The 21,688-nt window shown below is 45.5% G+C and overlaps 1 protein-coding gene across 1 annotated transcript in view; it reads right to left on the bottom strand.

Annotated features, from left to right (window-relative positions):
* Positions 1 to 21,688, bottom strand: part of ptpro (protein tyrosine phosphatase receptor type O) — a 126,166-nt gene that overhangs the window by 59,436 nt on the left and 45,042 nt on the right. Inside the window, exons 11-13 of the mRNA XM_078234604.1 lie at positions 21,307 to 21,458; positions 14,617 to 14,737; positions 10,666 to 10,799 (exon numbers count right to left, since the gene is read on the bottom strand). Of these exons, the coding sequence (XP_078090730.1) occupies positions 10,666 to 10,799; positions 14,617 to 14,737; positions 21,307 to 21,458 (407 nt within the window). The remainder of the gene's footprint in view (positions 1 to 10,665; positions 10,800 to 14,616; positions 14,738 to 21,306; positions 21,459 to 21,688) is intronic.

The following is a 21,688-nucleotide window of genomic DNA, read 5'->3' on the forward strand; positions in this document are numbered from 1 at the left end:
AATTAAATGCTGTGAAAAATCTGCAGCAGTGCGTATGTGTGAGAAACTACACAAATACATCAGCATAATACATCAAGATGTTTCTAAACGTTATCATTTGCCCATCTATCAAATTAAAATTCTGTGGCTACACCCTCTGTAACAAGATAAATTAGTATTGTACAGTATGTTAGCCATATGTGACTAGCTAGGGACTGCGATGTGGCTAATATGTTTCTGGTTAATAAATGAACAATGAGTACAGAACACCCATATTTGGAGAATTTAATATTTGTTTGGACAACATACGCATGTGTATTTTAACCCTATTGTGCATTTTTAGGCAACTCGGTAGCACAGTGGTTAGCACTGCTGCCTCTCAGCGCCAGGGACCTGGGTTCAATTCCGGCCTCAAGTGACTGGTTGGAGTTTGCACGTTCTCCCTGTGTCTGTGTGGGTTTCGTCCCACAGTCCAAAGATGTGCAGCTTAGGTTGATTGGCTATGCTAAATTGCCCCTTAGTGTCACAAGATGTGTCGGTTAGGAAGACTGGCAGGGAAAATACATGGGGTCATGAAGGTTGTACCTGGGTTGTCGGAGAGTCGGTGCAGGCTCGATTAGCCGAGTGGCCTTCTTCTGCACTGTAGGGTTTCTGTGATTCCATGTGGTAAACCAGTGATATGTAAAGCAGAATGTGCAGCTGTTTTTTTTATTACTGCTTTACTTCCTTGGTGGCAGTTTCTCTTAAAGTAAATTACACATGTAAATTCAATTTATCTGTGTGGTGTAAGTTTTATACTAGAATTTGTGCAGGTGGTAAAAAATAGTGCCACTGTAGCCACACCTGTGACTCGTCAGTGATTTTGTTTTGATGCCACAAGTTATATTTTACTGACTGTTAATTTTTCACCTTTCCATCGTGTGCTATATCCTCTTGAAGCAAAAGTGCCATTTTAACAATAAACAGCAGCTCCCTAAAACACAGCTCCAATTTCAAAAGTACACAGACACATAGCTGTCAGTAGGAATTCAACATGGAAGCACCCTCCCTTCCACCAACTTTGGAAAAAAATGGAACTAAAAATAAACAGCTGTGTCGCTGCTGTGTGGGAAGGGGAGGAGGGGTGTGAAATCCCTCTACAATGTGGCAGACAGGGTGTGTAGGCCTGCCCAGGCCTCTGCCTGACCCTCCTACTGCCACCCCTCCTTTCCCGGCCTGCTGCTTGGTGCCAGATAAATAGCCCGCATCATGGTGGAAAATCCCAGATGGCTCCTTTAATGATTATTAACAAAGAGTCTTAATGAATCTGATTGGGCTCACCTGCCTTGAACCTGCCTCCATAAAATGGTTGGCAAAAGTGTTGGGAACTGGCATGCTGGCTGGTGACAGCATTTTCCATCCTTGACCTCTGCAGAGCCAGAAACTCCTGCCCATGGAGTCTAACTTTCAAATGTTCATACAGTTACAAAATATGTTGGAGCATCTCCCGCTTTGTAATTTTTCACATCTGTTTAGTGAAAGCGGCACTGATTGCTCGTTTAACTTTGGCTTAAACGTTTTTTGAGTTACAGACAATTGTGATGTATATATATGGTATATTACAGTGTGAGGCACGGACTGCCCTTTTAAGAGTGCGGGACAGGTGACTTCTGGGCAATTAGCTCCTCCCAATGTAGGACCCTGTTGGGCAATGTTAGTTCTGACTGTGATTCAGTGCACACTTTCAATAAAGAGCCCCCAGTGTTCAAGTTATCAAGCCTACCTCGTGATTCCTATGCATCCTTAGTCCATAGGGGCATACATAATAAGTGGGGGTATTTCAATGCTTCCTTTTAGTCACACTGCATAATGCCTTGCGCATATATAGGATTTGCATTTGTGTAATGATTCTAAGTTTTGTCTGTGCTTTCGGGAAGGTTGGTTAGACTGAATCTCTTCACCATGGTGGATAGCAAACACATGAACCAAAAAGTCACCTGGGCCACTGCCATTCACCCAGTTGTCCATGGTTAGGACAGAGGTAGAAGTGCAATAGTTGGTCACCTACCCACCTCCTGGTTGGGGAAAAGGCTCAGATAAGCCTCAACAAAGCAAGGGGACCAGATTATAAAAGGATCAAAAATTCCAATACAGGGACAGTTTAGTTTCCACAGCAAATATTATAAATTAAATTCATGCAGAAAGTAGGTCGTTCGGCAACAATGTGCATCAAACGTAAATGGCTATTCGCAATCAGCTCCCTACCTCACCCCAGGTGTTCAACTTCTGCCTACATGACACAATGACAGGGTTAACCTGGTGGCACAGTGGTCATGATGTGGAGATGCCGGTGTTGGACTGGGGTGAACACAGTAAGAGTTTTAACAACACCAGGTTAAAGTCCAACAGGTTTATTTGGAAGCAAATACCATTAGCTTTCGGAGCGCTGCTCTTTCGTCAGATGGAGTGGATATCTGCTCTCAAACAGGGCACAGAGACACAAAATCAAGTTACAGAATACTGATTAGAATGCGAATCCCTACAGCCAACCAGATCTTAAGATACAGACAATGTAGGTGGAGGGAGCATTAAGCACAGGTTAAAGAGATGTGCATTGTCTCCAGACAGGACAGCCCGCAAGTCCAGGAGGCAAGCTGTGGGGGTGACTGATAATGTGACATAAACCCAACATCCCGGTTTAGGCCGTCCTCATGTGTGAGGAACTTGGCTATCAGTTTCTGCTCAGCGACTCTGCGCTGTCGTGTGCCGTGAAGGCCGCCTTGGAGAACGCTTACCTGAAGATCAGAGGCTGAATGCCCGTGACTGCTGAAGTGCTCCCCCACAGGAAGAGAACAGTCTTGCCTGGTGATTGTTGAGCGGTGTTCATTCATCCGTTGTCATAGCGTCTGCATGGTTTCCCCAATGTACCATGCCTCAGGACATCCTTTCCTGCAGCATATCAGGTAGACAATGTTGGCCGAGTTGCAAGAGTAGGTACCGTGTACCTGGTAGATGGTGTTCTCATGTGAGAACACATGATCACGCAACAGACACCTCCTGACGCTGAAAGATGCCCTCATAAGAACAGGATATGGCGCTCGACTCATCGATCAACAGTTCCGACGCGCCATAGCGAAAAACCGCACCGACCTCCTCAGAAGACAAACACGGGACACGGTGGACAGAGTACCCTTCGTCGTCCAGTACTTCCCCGGAGCGGAGAAGCTACGGCATCTCCTCCGGAGCCTTCAACATGTCATTGATGAAGACGAACATCTCGCCAAGGCCATCCCCACACCCCCACTTCTTGCCTTCAAACAACCGCGCAACCTCAAACAGACCATTGTCCGCAGCAAACTACCCAGCCTTCAGGAGAACAGTGACCACGACACCACATAACCCTGCCACAGCAACCTCTGCAAGACGTGCCGGATCATCGACACGGATGCCATCATCTCACGTGAGAACACCATCTACCAGGTACACGGTACCTACTCTTGCAACTCGGCCAACGTTGTCTACCTGATACGCTGCAGGAAAGGATGTCCTGAGGCATGGTACATTGGGGAAACTATGCAGACGCTACGACAACGGATGAATGAACACCGCTCGACAATCACCAGGCAAGACTGTTCTCTTCCTGTGGGGGAGCACTTCAGCAGTCACGGGCATTCAGCCTTGGATCTTCAGGTAAGTGTTCTCCAAGGTGGCCTTCACGACACACGACAGCGCAGAGTCGCTGAGCAGAAACTGATAGCCAAGTTCCGCACACGAGGAGGGCCTAAACTGGGATGTTGGATTTATGTCACATTATCAGTAACCCCCACAGCTTGCCTCCTGGACTTGCGGGCTGTCCTGTCTGGAGACAATACACATCTCTTTAACCTGTGCTTAATGCTCCCTCCACCCACATTGTCTGTATCTTTAAGATCTGGTTGGCTGTAGGGATTCGCATTCTAATCAGTATTCTGTAACTTGATTTTGTGTCTCTGTGCCCTGTTTGAGAGCAGATATCCATTCCATCTGATGAAGGAGCAGCGCTCCGAAAGCTAATGGTATTTGCTACCAAATAAACCTGTTGGACTTTAACCTGGTGTTGTTAAAACCCTTACTGGGCACAGTGGTGAGCCAGGGACCTGGGTTCGATTCCCAGCTTGTGTCACTGTCTGTGTGGAGTTTGCACATTCTGCCTGTGCCTGTGTGGGTTTTCTCCGGGTGCTCCAGTTTCCTCCCACAATCCAAATGCGGGTTAGGTTGATTGGCCATGTTAAATTGCCCCTTAGTGTCCTGGGACGTGTAGATTAGAGGGATTAGCAGGGTAAACATGGAATATGTGGAGTTACAGGGATATGGCCTGGGTGGGATTGTGGTCGGGGCAGGCTTGATGGGCCGAATGGCCTCCGTTTGCAGTGTAGGGTTTCTATGAACTATTTCAAGCTGTCTTTATGGCTGTTCCCTGATGTCATAGGATTGAGGCATGAGGAAAGACTAGGAAAACTGCAGCCTTAAAAGAAGTCACGAATGAGCTGATTAAATTAGGATACGCACGGCAGTGAATGGAAAGGAAAGGGGAAAGCCAGAAAATGGCTTGAAACTAAATTGCGAGAGTGGGATGTAATAGGGCAAACCCAGGGAGTGAGGGCTGCAGCAGGAGAGGCATGACAGGAACGGGTTAAACAGACAGCCTGACTATAGTATTCACACTCACTGTGGGCAGACATGGCAAATTACCATATCTCAGACAGCACTAACACAGTCACATCCTCGGTGAGATCTTTCCAAGGTTACAGCAACAATAAGAGAATCAATATCTTATCAAGGCTCCACAATGTCCAGAGGAGCCATTGTGCCTCTGGAAAACTAATCAAGTATCAGGGAGATGGGGACAATTAACACACCATCGAAATCGGTTTGACAAACATAACACTTTGATATTGTAAACAGGTAGACAGGATATGTCCAGAAAATGATTGAAGTTAAAGTACACAGGACAATGGATCAGCATAATGTGATCTAAACAGAACTTTAATAAATTTCAAGCAACAATGTGATGACCTAAACAATAGGTAGCACTCTGTAATGCCAAAAAGTATAAGAATATGTAAAAACCTATGATTAGCAAAGTAGCTCGGAAGCAAGCTGGAATTACAGCCACGAGTTCTGTTCTCCCTCATGCATGTTGAATAAAGCCATTTTTTTGAAGTTCCACACAGTCTCTGAAGACTCAGTTCATTCATTCCCTCCAACAAGGAATAAAGGGTTGTAGATTCTACCTTTTCCAATAAACATTTGGGACAGACGCGAGGAGGTTTTTCCACACACACAATGATTGACCCATGGACAGAAAGTGCTTTCAAATTAAAAAAAAACACAAGTTTAATCTTGAGCCGTATGAAACACTAGACAAGCTGCACTTATTGCTCATCCAAAAATGCTCATCCTGAATCTCCCTCAGCACATCGGGAGTGCAGGATGGCGTCACACACGAGGCAGGTCAGATAAGGTTCTTGCAACAATCAAATTTAGTGCCAGCCCACAACAGACATATTTATTCAATTCAAATCTCTGAATTTGCCAAGAAGGGATTTGAACTTAACCTCAGTGCCTGTCACCACAGCCAGCTGCATTGTGAGAAGCATGGAGTCCAAACTGATGAAATCATTGCCCAATGCATTACATTGTAACCATTAGCTATCGACAAGTTGCACTTTACGTTGGTAACATTTTACTTAGTAATGTTTCCTTCATACATTGAGCCATCTGCTTTTAGATTACAGCACAGAACAAAAGATAATTATTAAATAAACATTACCTACTTGTTACCATAGCATCTTGTAGAGAATGCAGACAGGCAGGCACCCTAACTGGCTATTCATAGTGGCATTTATGTTAAGATAGTTAACAAAAATTCCTCTTTCTAGCTGCTCTGGTAAAACTGACTGTGCTGTCATCATCAATTTGGATATCAAAATGGCAACACTGCAGAAAGTTATATAAAGAAATGAAAGAAGAAAGAGGCACTTACGCAATATTTAAAATAGATTACAGCGCACAAAATAGTAGGGTTAAAACCCTGAAAGACGTTTAAAGACGTTTGTTTAAAAAAAAAATCTTTTTTAAAAACAAAATCGTACCAGGAAAGCAGAGTGCTGCAAAATTCCCTATTCTCCAGACTGCTGACTCCAGAACTTGGCTGGCTATTTCCAACAAGGAGAGGAAGTCAGAAAAATAGTCAATGCTGCGGTCTCATACTGTAACCACTTTACAGGAATACTTGACGTTAGAAGTCAGACAACTCATCCATCCCTGCCCTCCATTTCAGCTGGAGAGAGGCTAGGAATCCAATGAGAAGGGGTTGGATTTTAGTTGGTGGTGGAGGGAGCAATTATGCTCATGATGCTTCGGACTTTCAGATTTCTGAGATTTTACTTCCCAGCCAAGGGTCCTGATGACTTGTGGGGGTTTCAGGGGAGGTGAGAGTATGGGGGCAAAAAAAATCCCCCCCAAAAAAATCAAAGCCTCAAATGTTTTCCCATCCGTTTTTGGGGCTGAGCTGAGTTTCATGAACGTATGGCACTCTGTGCAGTGCACAGGCTGGGTGGGATGGGATGGGGGAAACCCACTGGAGAGGCTGGCAGCAGAGTGCTCAGGGGCAATTAGATTGCCCCCCCCCCCCACCCCCGATGGCCGACCCTGACCTCCAATGCCGACCCTAACCTCCGATTGGTGACCACACCACCAGCCTCCAACCCCTGATTCTCTAAGCGGCACTGCACCCCCTCAACCACTCCCGACCTTCCAGGGGGTCCTCAATGACCTCCGGTCCCACCAGCGAGGCTATCATGTCTGGTCCCTGCAGCTGTGATCCCTGCTGGCGTGGACCTTCACCAGCAAGTTTGGAAACTTAAGTGAGCCCAGATAAAGGCGTCCTGGGCTTGTTAAACAGATTTAAATAGGCTTATAAATATTGCAATCAGCCTCGCGCCATTCTCTGGCATGAGACTAGTTACGTCAATAAAAGTGGCCGGGGAACGTCATGACCAGCCGGACACTGGGCACGATTCCCATTTTTGGCCCTCTGCTTACATTTCCTGCCCACTACGTTACTCGACCAGCGTAGTGGGGTGGGAAAATAGTGTGTTCCAACTCTAACCTTCTATCCATAAATGCAGTGTTACCTTTTTTTTTATTCATTTGTGGGACATGGGCATCGCTGGCTGGCCAGCATTTATTGCCCATCCTTAGTTGCCCTTGGAGGGCAGTTGAAAGTCAACCACATTGCTTGAGCTCTAGAGTCACATGTAGGCCAGACCAAGTAAGGACGGCAGATTTCCTTCCCTAAAAGGACATTAGTGAACCAGATGGGCTTTTACGAGAATCGACAATGGTTTCATGGTCATCAGTAGATTCTTAATTCCAGATATTTTTTATTGAATTCAAATTCCACCATCTGCCATGGCGGGATTCGAACCAGGGTCCCCAGAACATTAGCTGAGTTTCTGGATTAATCATCCACTAGGCCATCACCTCTTTACTGATCAAAAGATCAATGTAAACAGGGCCAGTCCAATGAGACCTGCACCCATTTCAGGTTAATGTCCAGGATCCTACAGAAGCTTATTTTATTTTAGGTCTGCTGAAGAAACAGGTACTGTATTGATTAGAAGGGACTCACTAAAAAAAGAAAATCACTCTTCCCTTTGTGGAGATTGCCACTGACTTGAACAGTTCCTTGAAACCAAACACAGCAGTTGGGCGGGTCCAAATAGAGCTTTTCAAAATTACAGAAGGTTTTGAGGCAGGTAAACAGTGAACGACCGTTACCACTGGATGGCATATTGCTGGCAATGGACCGCAGACTGCAGAGCAAAGGCAAGGGTAAAGTTAAAAGCAGAGGGTTATTGGAATGTGGAATGTTTTACTGTAAAGGGCTATCAGGGCTACATTTAAAATTTATATGTATAGGCATTTGAAAAGGAGTAGGAATACATAGACAGAAAGGCAGGGAGATAGGTTTGGAGCAGGTACTGTGAACGGTATAGGAGCCACAGGCTCAATGGCCTCCCTTTGTGCTGTAATGGGGGTGGCACAGTGGTTAGTACTGCTGCCTCACAGCGCCAGGGTCCTGGGTTCAATTCCCAGCTTGGGTCACTGTCTGTGTGGAGTTTGCACGTTCTCCCCGTGTCTGCGTGGGTTTCCTCCGGGTGTTCCAGTTCCCTCCCACAGTCCAAAAGGCGTGCTGCATTGGCCATGCTAAATTCTCCCTCAGTGTACCCGAACAGGTGCTGGAGTGTGGCGACTAGGAGATTTTCACAGTAACTTCATTGCAGTGTTAATGTGAGCCTACTTGTGACACTAATAAATAAACTTAAATTTTGACAATACCGTGGAGGAGATTATTTAAAAGTCAACTGTGAATGGGGAAGAATATTGAAATGGAAACGAAAGAGGTAGAGTGAAGAGAAAGGTCACTCTTTCATGAAGAGAACTCTGTGAATGAGTGAATCGACGGCCCTGGTATCATTTGCCTGTACCTGCTGTGGGCATTTTAGGGTTTCCACTCAATGAGCCTCCCTCGAGTGGAAACCCTGAAATGCCTACAGCAGGTACAGGCAAATGATACCAGGGCCGTCGATTCACTCATTCGCAGAGTTCTCTGTCCTAACCAGAGGCTCCAAAGCTTTTCCATCCCTCGATCCTGTTAAACTGCTGCATCTGTCAGAATACTGAAGTAGCAACCATCCCGTACTCCAATTCACCTGACTTATCTGCGGCAAGCATGGATGGAAATCCTGCCGGAAACTCATTGGGAAATACTTAAAAGAAACCTCAGAAACTACTCGTCAGGTCCACTTGGGCAATTATGTACCTGGAGACTCACCCAATATTGAAGCAACTTTCATTTCATAGAATCCCTACAGTGCAGAAGGAGGACATTCGGTCCACTGAGTCTGCACTGACCACAATCTCACTAGGGCCCTATCCCCGCAACCCCACCTTGCCAGTCCCCCGACACTAAGGGTCAATTTAGCCTGGCCAATCAACCTAACCCGCACATCTTTGGACTGCTGGAGGACACCAGAGCGCCCAGAGGAAACCCACGCAGACACGGGGAGAATGTGCGTCTTAATGTTTAGTATTGTCAAGATCGGAAAATATGATGTGTAAAATCATTCCTTCATTAACACCTCCTTTTAATGTGCCTGTCCAACACTGAACAATGGTAGTTATAGCAGAAATTGTGGTGTACGCTGATATAATTAATGCAGTAACGGACCCTGCTTCCACTGATACCTGTCCCACCGCAACAGGAAAACTGCATTAAAGGCAGAGCGAAAACTTACCGATTGAACTTACACCAGCGTGTCCAACTGAATGTCTTCATGGCCAATAATTATATAGAATTAAATTAAGCTTTAATTTTTAGATGTTTCTTTTTTGATGACAACCACACCAAATGGGACAATTGTCAACTAAAAACCCTAACCTTAAAGGACTAACTATGTGAAGGCATCAGAATCATAGAGTCCCTACAGTGCAGAAGGAGGCCGTTCGGTTCTTCACATCTGCACCGACCCTCCAACAGAGCATCTTACCCAGGCCCCTCACCCTATCCCCATAACCTCAGGCATTTAGCCCATTAACCTGCTAATCCTCCTAACCTGCACATCATTGGACACTAAGGTACAATTTAGCATGGCCAATCCACCTAATCGTGGGAGGAAACCGGAGCAAATAACAAAGGAATTACAACACAGGAAAGTGGCCCTTCGGCCCTCCAAGCCTGCACCGACCATGCTGCCCGACTGAACTAAAACCCCCTACCCTTCCGGGGACCATATCCCTTCCATTCCCATCCTATTCATGTATTTGTCAAGACGCCCCTTAAAAGTCACTATCGCATCTACTTCCACTACCTCCCCTGGCAGCGAGTTCCAGGCACCCAGCACCCTCTGTGTAAAAAAAACTTGCCTTGTACATCTCTTTTAAACCTTGCCCCTCGCACCTTAAACCAATGTCCCCCAGTAATTGACTCTTCCACCCTGGGAAAAAGCTTCTGACTATCCACTCTGTCCATGAAACATACATAGAAACCCTACAGTGCAGAAGGAGGCCATTCGGCCCATCGAGTCTGCACCGACCACAATCCCACCCAGGCCCTACCCCCACATATTTTACCCGCTAATCCCTCTAACCTACGCATCTCAGGATTCTAAGGGTCAATTTTTAACCTAGCCAATCAACCTAACCCGCACATCTTTGGACTGTGGGAGGAAACCGGAGCACCCGGAGGAAACCCACGCAGACACGAGGAGAATGTGCAAACTCCACACAGACAGTGACCCGAGCCGGGAATCGAACCTGGGACCCTGGAGCTGTGAAGCAGCAGTGCTAACCACTGTGCTACCGTGCCGCCCTTCATGATCTTGTAGACTTTCATCAGCACCCGGAGGAAACCCATGCAGAGAGAGAGCGAACGTGCAGATTCCACACAGACAGTGACCCAAGGCTGGAATCGAACCCAGCTCCCTAGTGCTGTGAGGCAGCAGTGCTGAACTTGGGGGTGGGGGAGAGGGAGGGAACAGTCAATTTCAACTACAGTCAATCTAATTAATGCCATGATTCCCGCCATTTAATCCTGTGGCCCAAGTGAATGGAAGCAGATTTTGAGCTCCCGGGGATGAAAGTGAAGAGCAGCCAACAAACCTTTCCTTCATCTCTTGTTCCAACCTGCTTGCACGTGACCTGGTAGTGATCGATGACCCCTTCCTCTACCCACAGGAGGGTCACAGACGTCTGGGTCTTGTTAACAGCGAAGAGCGACTTGGGAGAAGCTGGCTCTGTGAACAGAGAGTGCATGGCACAGTTGAAATGGATGAGAGTATGTGTAGGCTTGCTGACAACACCCTGGTAAACTGTGACCTTGGTACTTGTCACAAAGTGGGATAAATATCTCCCCACACTAGCTACGTCTGTCCCCTGCATTTCAGAGGCCAAATGAATAAATAGCAATTGCTCCTCTTCAATGGCATCGGCGAGAGGGAGGAATTAAAACAAAATGTATTCTCTTCTCAGAGTTACAAATCCAATGCACAGGGAGGAATTTGGAAATGAAGGTGAAGTGCTTCTCCAGGTGATGATGGTGGAGCCAAGTCCAGGCTGTTCTTGCACACCTCCTAATGGCTGCTGTTTTTTAGCAGCACTGCCAATAGCTCTGCGCTATTTAATCATAGAATCCCTACAGTGCAGAAAGAGGCCATTCGGCCCATCGAGTCTGCACCAACAACACTCCCACCCAGGCCCTATCCCGTCACCCCACACATTCACCCAGTTAGGTCCCCTAACCTACGCATCCTGGGACACTAAGGGGCAATTTAGCATGGCCAATCAACCTATTTAACTGGGGAAAGGAGAGAAAGCAGGTTGGGTCAAATGGGCGAAAAGAAAACACCCAATTTTAATGCCATGACTTAAAACAGTGACGCCATCGCAAGTGTGGCCAGGAATCAGCCATGCATCAGAAAACACTGTGGATTTTACCTCCAGAACTGTGCGTGCTACCCATTTATTCAAGGCTGCAAACACCCTCAAACAGGTTTGAATTGAGTTCAGTGTTTTGGGTTTAATTTCAAGGCAACTCAGCTCAGAGTCGATGCTTAGACTTAATGGAATGTGTGGCTACCCTGCTTCCTGTCTACCCACATTTTCACCATATCCCTCTATCCCTTCTCTCTCCAGGAATTTGGCTAATTGTTTCTGGAATCTGGTTATTCTGTCGGCTTCAGTACATTTCAGCATTACCAACAAATTGGTAACTTTATTATCCTTTGACAAAAGCAGTCCACTTAACTTTCTGTACTTAATCCAAACCTCCTAGTTGTGTTAGCTAGTGACCCCCGAGATTTCAACACCCCCAGAATTAATGATTTAGACCCATTCTGTTGATGTCTGTCATTTCAATTACAACAATTAAGTTTTCTCTTTTTTGCAGGAACAAGCGTAACTTCTTGAACATTTCCACATATTTAAATTCCAGATACCTGGAATCATCATTGCTTTTCTGTCCATCCAATAGTCCCCTATTAAAAATAACGAAGGACCCAAGAGGAATTCGTGGGGTAATTTATTTGTATTTTAAAAAAGTCTCACTCATGGACTTCTGGTTCATATCTGTCAACTTTGAAGACCCCTGACAAAGAGGCTGACATGGTGCTCGAAAAGCTGACAGCAGAGGAATAGCCTGAACATGTGAGAACACATAGTGAGGCTTTGCAGCTTAAGTTTTCACTGGTACTGAAAAAAAAGAAACAGGAATACATAAAAGGCTGAAGGCACACAAATGGGGCATGACTGGTTGGTGAGAGGATTGGTTCTCCTGGAAATAATTCTGAATATTTCATTAAAATGATGCATTCTGGTTTAATTAAGCACCAGTCTACAGTTGATAGGTCATTTAGTAAAGGCCAAGAAGGAAAACAGAGGTACCATTTGGATTTTAACTTCGTAATCAGCCTATCATACTCCAAGGTTACCTCAACTTTCATATCGACTCCCCACTATCTCAGTTTCTGAAGGCAATCCAATCCCTCTGGACCCTATTCATAAAGACTCTGGAGCTCATTCAACTCTTCACCTTTTTGGTATGTCCACTACGACTCTTACCAACTTTTACAGATGCACCATAGAGAGCATCCTTTCTGGATGTATCACAGCTTGGTGTGGCTCCTGCTCTGACCAAGATTGCACAAAACTACAAAGGGTTGTCCATCACACATCCTGTCTATTGACTCCATCAACACTTCCCACTGCCTTGGGAAAGCAGCCAGCACCCCACCTTCCACCTTCTCTTCCACCTTCTTCCGTTGGGAAAAGGATAGAAAAGTCTGAAACCATATCCCAAGAGATTCAAGAACAGCTTCTTCCCTGTTGCCATCAGGTTTTTGAATAGCCCTATTACATATTAAGTTGATCTTTCTCTACATCCTAGCTGTGATGCAACACTACATTCGGTACCCTCTCCTTTTCCTTATATACTTTATGAACGGTATGCTTTGTCTGTATACCGAGCAAGAAACAATACTTTTTACTGTATCCCAACGCATGTGATAAAAATAAATCAAATCAAATCTTTCATAGAGCCACAGTCTACTCCAGGCTCTGCGCAATGGAATCTGCACTCTTCTTCCCCATGGCCCATTAACCAAATTAAACTGGTACTCGCCTTCCATTCCCCCTCCCTTCAAACTGAGAGGCTTGCTTCACCTCCGGGTGCATGTTAACTTTCTCTCCTTCCTCCCCCCAGAATTCTATTCCAAGCATCATCCTCTTTACCCTTCATTACCACCATTTGTTCTTTTCTCCATACACTGCCGCCTCTTTCACTACCATCTAATCCCCCTCTTCCCTTAGAACTGCTATCCATTTCCATCCCACCCTCCCATATGCAAGACCAGGGGCTAATGCAGGGGGCCAGGCCCATTATCTGCTGGTTGCCAGGATTTATGGCCTCTGCATCCATCAGTGAGAACTGCTATTTTCACACTGGAGACACCAATCCTGGCCCTCAGTGCTGGAGGTGGTGAGGACAGCAGGCAGGAAGGAAAGTAACTCTTATAGATCTGTTCAGTATCAGATTCAGGGGCATGGACCCAGCTGCACTGCTCTTTATTTGAGTTAACAAACAGACTTACTGACCTGGCCCCAACATGTTCTTGGGGTGGATTATTGATGGTCGGTGCCTGTGCCTGTTTTCCAATTTTCAGCGAAGTTACTTGAAGTAAGAAAAGTTGGTCCACGTCACAAGAAGTCTCTTACCAACTTCCAATCTGCAGAGTATGTTTTAAATCTGACTAACAAACTGGAATTCTTCTATACATCAAAACCAGAACTGCAAACTCACTACCTATTGACTCATTAGCCAAGACAAATGCATAATCCTGTTTCCTTTGCAGCTCCACCCTAATTTTAGTCCAATTTATCTTCAGTTTTATAGAGCTTAACTCGGACTTCCTCATTGAATTCGTATTTACAACATTGGTTTGATTATCTAGACCATGGGAGGACTCAGGCCTTGATTCTGTGGTGCTCACAGACATTCCTTATTCCAGTTACTCTCAGACATGGCTGGGTTGAGCTTTTAGGATTTTCAAACAGTTTTTGCTTGTTGAAGAACACATCAACATTAATGCAGTGAAACATCACAGAGGAGTTAACCCTCCCATCCACTGACTCCGTCTACACTTCCCGCTGCCTCGGAAAAGCAGCCAGCATAATCAAGGACCCCGCCCAACCTAGACATTCTCTCTTCCACCTTCTTCCATTGTGAAAAAGATACAAAAGTCTGAGGTCACGTACCAACCGACTCAAGAACAGCTTCTTCCCTGCTGCCATCAGACTTTTGAATGGACTTACCTTATATTAAGTTGATCTTTCTCTACACCCTAGCTGTGACTGTAACACCAAATTCTGCACCCTCTCCTTTCCTTCTTCCCTATGTACTCTATAAACAGTATGCTTTATCGGTATGGCGCTCAAGAAATAATACTTTTCGCTGCATCCCAATACATGTGACAATAATAAATCAAATCAAATCAGAAGCACCAAAGGTACCGCAAGACAAAGAATGTTAATTAATAAAAAAGAACAAGAACTACTTACGGAGTTGAATTATTCGTGGTGCCGAGGCATTGCTGCTCCCTTCTGTGTAGGCTACAACAGTTAGGTTGTATATGTCCCCAGGAGGCAATCGAAGCAGCGTTGTCATTATGCTATGTGGCACCTGTATTAAACAATAGATCCTTGTTTACAGCACCTCTTGGTGGAGCAGGCTTGAAGGGCTGAATGGCCCACTCCTGCTATGTTTCTATTTTCTATGTTTCTCTAATTACAAAGCAGTAAATCTTTGAGCCTCATAGTAACCAAGATATCTTGTGACTGCATCAAAACATCCTGGACACTGAATGGTTTAGGCCAGTGGGAGAGGGATGAGGCGGCAAGGATGAGTCAATTGACAGTAAGAATATGCTTTTAAAAAAGCTTGATCTATTGCAAGAAAGTAGACAATTTGGAGACAATAGGGACATGGAAGACAGTCAAGGCAAGTAAAATTTGAACTTCTTTAAGATTGAGTTTCAGATATCCCTTCTGTTTCACTTGGTATTAGTCTCTGCAATATCTTACATTTTTTAATTGAATCCTGCAGATTATTATTGAATAGTTTACAGACCTCCGTAACTTCAACACCGTTGTATTCAATTACTCCCAGCCCATCCCATTGCCCTCTACTTAACCAACCTCTCTCAATCCCTATTTCCAGTCCCCTTCAAACACATCCCATCCCTGAGCACCTGCTCCCTTCATCCCTTTTCATCCCAGCACTTCCGGAGACAGCCACCCCCACCCCCCACCCCCACATCCCCTCCAGATTTGATTCGTGCTAATGTTATTTTTCCCACCTATTCTCTGGCAGTGATCCCATCTCCTTCAAAGCCACCATCAATATGCACTTCTCACCAAACTCCATTGTATCTTCAACTTTGCTTTTGATCCAATATCTTCCAAGATGTTTATATGGAGTAAGGGGAAATATGAAGACATTAGACAGCAAATTAGAGGAGTAAATTGGAAGGAGGTATTCTCGGGGAAATGTACTGAAGAGAGGTGGCATTTTTTCAAGGAATGTCTGTCGAGAGTTCTACAGGACAACGTTCCGAGCAGACAGGGAGGTGTTGGTCGGTTAAAGGAACCGTGGTGCACGAAAGCTGTGCGGGACCTAGTCGAGAAGAAAAGGAAAGCGTACAAAAGGCTCAGAGAGCTTGGCGAAGATAGGGATTTAGAAGAGTATACAGCTTGTAGGAAGGGACTAAAGGAGGAAATTAGGAGAGCCAGAAGGGGTCACGAGAAGGCCCTGGCAGGTAGGATTAAGGAGAACCCTAAGGCGTTCTATAAATATGTGAAGAGTAAAAGGATGAGACGTGAAGGAATAGGGCCTATAAAAGGTGAAGGTGGGAAAGTCTGTACGGAACCAGTAGAAATGGCAGAGGTGCTCAATGAGTATTTGGCCTCGGTTTTCACAGAGGAGAAAGACCTGGGTGGATGTACAGCGGGCGTGCGGTGGACTGAAAGGATTGAGTATGTGGACTTTAAGAGGTTGTGCTGGAATCTTTGAATGGCATCAAGATAGATAAGTCGCCGGGTCCGGATGGGATGTACCCCAGGTTACTGTGGGAGGCGAGGGAAGAGATTGCAGAGCCTCTGGCGATGATCTTTGCGTCGTCGATGGAGACGGGAGAGGTGCCGGAGGATTGCAGATGTGGTTCCTATTTTCAAGAAGGGGAATAGGGATAGCCCAGGAAATTACCGACCGGTGAGTCTAACCTCAGTGGTTGGTAAACTGATGGAGAAGATCCTGAGGGACAGGATATATGAGCATTTAGAGAGGTTTAGTATGCTCAAGAATACTCAGCATGGCTTTGTCAAGGGCAGATCGTGCCTTACGAGCCTGGTGGAGTTCTTACAAAATGTGACTAAACACATTGACGAAGGGAAGGCGGTAGATGTGGTTTATATGGATTTTAGCAAGGCGTTCGATAAGGTCCCCCATGCAAGGCTTTTGGAAAAAGTGAGAGGGCATGGGATCCAAGGGGCTGCTGCCCTGTGGATCCAGAACTGGCTTGCCCAAAGGAGGCAGAGAGTGGGTATAGATGGGTCTTTTTCTAAATGGAGGTCAGTCACCAATGGTGTGCCCCAGGGATCTGTTCTGGGACCCTTGCTGTTTGTCATTTTCATAAATGACCTGGATGAGGAAGCGGAGGGATGGGTTGGTAAGTTTGCTGACGACACAAAAGTTGGTGGGGTTGTGGATAGTCTGGAGGGATGTCAGAAGTTACAGAGGGACATAGATAGGATGCAAAACTGGGCGGACAAGTGGCAGATGGACTTCAACCCAAATAAATGCGTCGTGGTCCATTTTGGTAGGTCAAATGGGATGAAGGAGTACAATATAAAGGGAAAGACTCTTAGTAAATCATAGAAATCATAGAAACCCTACAGTACAGAAAGAGGCCATTTGGCCCATCGAGTCTGCACCGACCACAATCCCACCCAGGCCCTACCCCCATATCCCTACACATTTTACCCACTAATCCCTCTAATCTACGCATCCCAGGACACTAAGGGGCAATTTTAGCATGGCCAATCAACCTAACCCGCACATCTTTGGACTGTGGGAGGAAACCGGAGCACCCGGAGGAAACCCACGCAGACACGAGGAGAATGTGCAAACTCCACACAGATAGTACTGTAGAGGATCAGAAGGACCTTGGGGTCCGGGTCCATAGGACTCTGAAATCGGCCCCGCAGGTGGAGGAGGTGGTTAAGAAGGCCTATGGTGTGCTGGCCTCTATAAATCGAGGGATTGAGTTTAGAAGTCCGGGGATAATGATGCAGCTATATAAGACCCTCGTCAGACCCCACTTGGAGTACTGTGCTCAGTTCTGGTCGCCTCACTATAGGAAGGATGTGGAAAAGATTGAAAGGGTGCAGAGGAGATTTACAAGGATGTTGCCTGGATTGAGTGGCATGCCTTATGAGGATAGGCTGAGGGAGCTCGGTCTTTTCTCCTTGGAGAGACGAAGGATGAGAGGAGACCTAATAGAGGTGTATAAGATGTTGAGAGGCATAGATCGGATGGACTCTCATAGGCTTTTTCCCAGGGTGAAAATGTCTGCTACGAGACGACACAGGTTTAAGGTGCTGGGGGGTAGGTACAGGGGAGATGTTAGGGGTAAGTCTTTCACACAGAGGGTGGTGGGCGAGTGGAATCGGCTGCCGTCAGTGGTGGTGGAGGCGAACTCAATAGGGTCTTTTAAGAGACTCCTGGATGAGTACATGGAGCTTAATAGGATGGAGGGTTATAGGTAGGTCTAGAAGGTAGGGATGTGTTTGGCACAACTTGTGGGCCGAAGGGCCTGTTTGTGCTGTAGTTTTCTATGTTCTATGTGTTTCCCATTAAGCTAGAGGTTGGTCACTCCCAGTTCTGGTTTCATAGACTCATAGAATCCTTACAGTGCAGAAGGAGGCCATTCGGCCCATCGAGTCTACACTGAATACAATCCCACCCAGACCCTATTCCTATAACCCCTCATATTTACCCTCCTAATCCCCCCTAACACTAGGGTTAATTTAGCATGACGAATCAATCTAACCCGCACATCTTTGGACTGTGGGAGGAAACCGGAGCACCCAGAAGAAACCCACGCAGACACGGGGAGAATGTGCAAACTCCACACAGCCAGTCACCCGAGGCCAGAAATGAAGCCCTGGCACTGTGAGGCAGCAGTGCTAACCACTGTGTCACCCCATGTCCACCATGGTATAAGTTGCGAGGGATATCTTGAATCTGATCCTTTAACATCGCTGACTTTCCTGTCCTCCTCCAATATCCATTAGCTATAGCCAATCCCAAAGGTAGGTAGAATCTGTGGGTCACAACTTTGAGATTGCCATCTCCAAGGCAGCAATGGCCAACTCCCATTATCATATAGAGCAATGGGGGAGGACTGCAGCTGCCAATTTCCCTTGCACCTTCACCAAGACACCCACTGCCTTCCTCAGTCAACACTCAATCCTAGAGCTCTGCCTAAGCAATGGAAAGTTAATAGTTGTGCTGGAGTTCCTGCTCACTGATCCCTCCTTTTACACCAATTGCTGTCTCTTTACTCAAGGGTTCCCGTGGTGTAACCTCCCCCTCTGCTTGGATGAGGGGGTGACACAGGGCGGGTCCTTTGCATCTCTGAGGAAATTGCTGACCTTCCTCAATCTACTTTGTAATTGCCTAATTAATCAGCCTTAACACCTGTCAGCTGCTACCTGACAGGAGGTTGTCCTCCCCCGTGAAGCTCCCTCGGGATAAATCGCAGCTCCACGTCTGACATCTGGCCCACAGTAAATCTGTTGGCTCACCGATCGTACCTCCAGGACAAAATCCAGGGAAAGATTTTCTTCCTCAGTGCCACTTTGAAATTTATCTTGTATTGGTCAACGCAAAAAGTAGTTACAATTCTAAGGCACAGGAACTGTTTGACAACGAGGGCCCTTAATGCTGATATAGTTTCACATCAGACACAGACACATCATCTGAAAACAGTTAAGATGGTAACATAAGCAATAGAAACAGGGGTAGACCAAAGGCCCCTTCAGCCTGCTTGGCCGCTCATGCAGATTGTAGTTGAACCTTTGGATCTTTTACACCAATTCCATTTTCCTATCCTGTCCTCGATCCAATTTAGTGTCCAAAAATCTATCAGTCTCAGTCTTGAATATACTTAGCGATTGAGTAACCCTAACCCTAATCCATGCTCCTCTGGGGTAGACAATTCCAAAGACTCAAAAGGCTCCGAGTGAAAAATAAATCTCCTCAGCTCAGTTCTAAAATGTCTCACCCTTTATCCTAAGATTACGATCCCTGGTTCTAGATTCTCCAGCCAGAAAAAAAACACTCTCTCAGCAATTATCCTGTGAAGCCATTGCAGAACTTAAAACATTTTCATTCAATTTAGATCCATCGAAGATTCAGAGATTACAGGCCCAATCTCTCCTTCCAGAACAGGCCTCTCATCCCAGGAATCAATCTAGTGAACATTTGTTGCATCCTCTCCAAGATAAGCAAGGCCTACCTCAGGTAAAGAGACTGACGTTGTGAACATCTGTGATTGCTGAAGAGCTCTGTGTAATTGAAGCAAGATTTCCAAACTCCACTCCAAACCTCTTGCAAGTAAGAATAACATTCCCTTTCTCTTCCTAATTGCTTGTCATACTCGCATGCCAATTTTCCACAATTTGTGTACAATCCACAAACATCCAAATCTCTCTGAATGCCAACATTTACCAGTCTCGCAACTTTTGGAAAATATTTTTGCTTTTAAGAAAAACAATACTTAAAGCTAGTTGATTTTAGAGTTTGGTATGTCAAAAAACTTAGTCAATAAACAGGCTGGATGCATGGGTGGAATTTTATCGCAGTTGGGGTGGGACTGGAAAATGCGGTGAGTTATTCAAAAGTCCATTGACTTCAGTGGGACCAGAGAATCCCGCTGGCAGGAGGGAATTCCATCCCATGGAATGAAAAATTCCATTCAGCCCAGTAACCCTGTCTTATTTACTGATCCATGTGCACTCTATCCCATTGTGTCCCTTGTCAAAGGAAAGATCATAATACATATCCTTGGCCATTTTCCTTTCCTGATTTTTATTCAATCGTGAGACATGGACGTCGCTGGCCAGCCAACATTTATTGTCCATCCCTAGTTGCTCAAGGGCAGTTGAGAGTTGCTGGAGTCACATGAAGGCTGGACCAGGTAAGGACGGCAGATTTCCTTCCCGAAAGGACATTAAGGAACCAGGCGGGTTTTTCCGACAATCGACAATGATTTCGTGGTCATCAGTTGATTCTTAATTCCAGATATTTTTTATTGAGTTCAAATTCCATCATCTGCCATAGCAAGATTTGAACCCACGTCCCTAGAACATTGGCTGAGTTTCTGGATTAATAGTCTAGTGATAATACCACCAGGCCATCGCCTCCCCTGACCTTGCACAATCCGAGGAATTCAAGACGATCATGTTCCCTCTAATGTCAGGCTAACTATCTGTATTTATATTTTGTTCTGTTCCTAACTAAACCTAATAAACTGAGGCAGCATTTCTTCATTTTGTTCAAACTGTTAGAAAATCTCAGGACTGTATTAACTACCTGATCCATTAAGGAACAGAGAGGAGGAATGACATTCCAATGGCTGCCTGAAATGATCAAATTCAATTTGCTTTAGCCTTGCTGTACATGAATGATGGAAAATTGACATGTGGGTATGACAAGCAATTAGGAAGATGAAGGGACTGTTACTCTTTCTTGCAAGAGGTTTGGAGTGGCATTCTGAAGTCTTGTTGCAATGATGCAGAGCTGTGCTGCAACTGGAGCTGTTCACAATGTCTGTCTCTTTACCTGAGGAAGGGTGTTCTTACCTTAGCGAGGATGGAATAAATATTCACTAGATTGATTCCTGGAGAGGGCTGTTCTCGGAGGAGAGATTGAATAGAATGGATCTATAGGGTGGGATTTTCCAGCCACGCTCACCCCCAAACCGGAAAATCCCACCTGAGGTCAACAAACCTCGCTACGATCCCCGTGACGGGCAGGACAGGAAAATCCTCCCCATAATCTCTAAATCTTAGATGGATGTAAACCTATTGAAAAGGCATAAATTCTGGGATTACCCTGTGCCACTTTGAAATTTATCTTGAACTGATTGACCATTTGATGTTGTCAAACACACAACAATGTATACTTGCACTTTTCTTAATGATTCTTCTTCCAACAGCTACAACCAGCCAGTAAGGTAGGGTCGAGTTGGATGCTCTAGTTGTAGAATCACCGTAGGTCCAGCTAACAGAGAGAATGTTCTTAGAATATTCCAGCCAAGTAATCTCGGGAGCTAGTGGTGCTACAAGAAAGACAAAGTAGAAAGAATACTTTAGAAAGGCTAATGTGAAGAGATTAATGGATTACCATCCATGTAACTGTTATTGATAGATCAGACCATTCCAACGCTGGCTTCCTATCTTATATTTGTAACCATGAGGGTATACAAATCTTTGCTCTCTGGATCCTAACTTGCACCTAGGGCAGAATTTTCCGGCTGTGCTCGCCCTTAGACCGGAAAATCCCACTCAA

Source organism: Mustelus asterias, chromosome 19 (assembly GCF_964213995.1).
Source record: "Mustelus asterias chromosome 19, sMusAst1.hap1.1, whole genome shotgun sequence".
Taxonomy (NCBI): domain Eukaryota; kingdom Metazoa; phylum Chordata; class Chondrichthyes; order Carcharhiniformes; family Triakidae; genus Mustelus; species Mustelus asterias.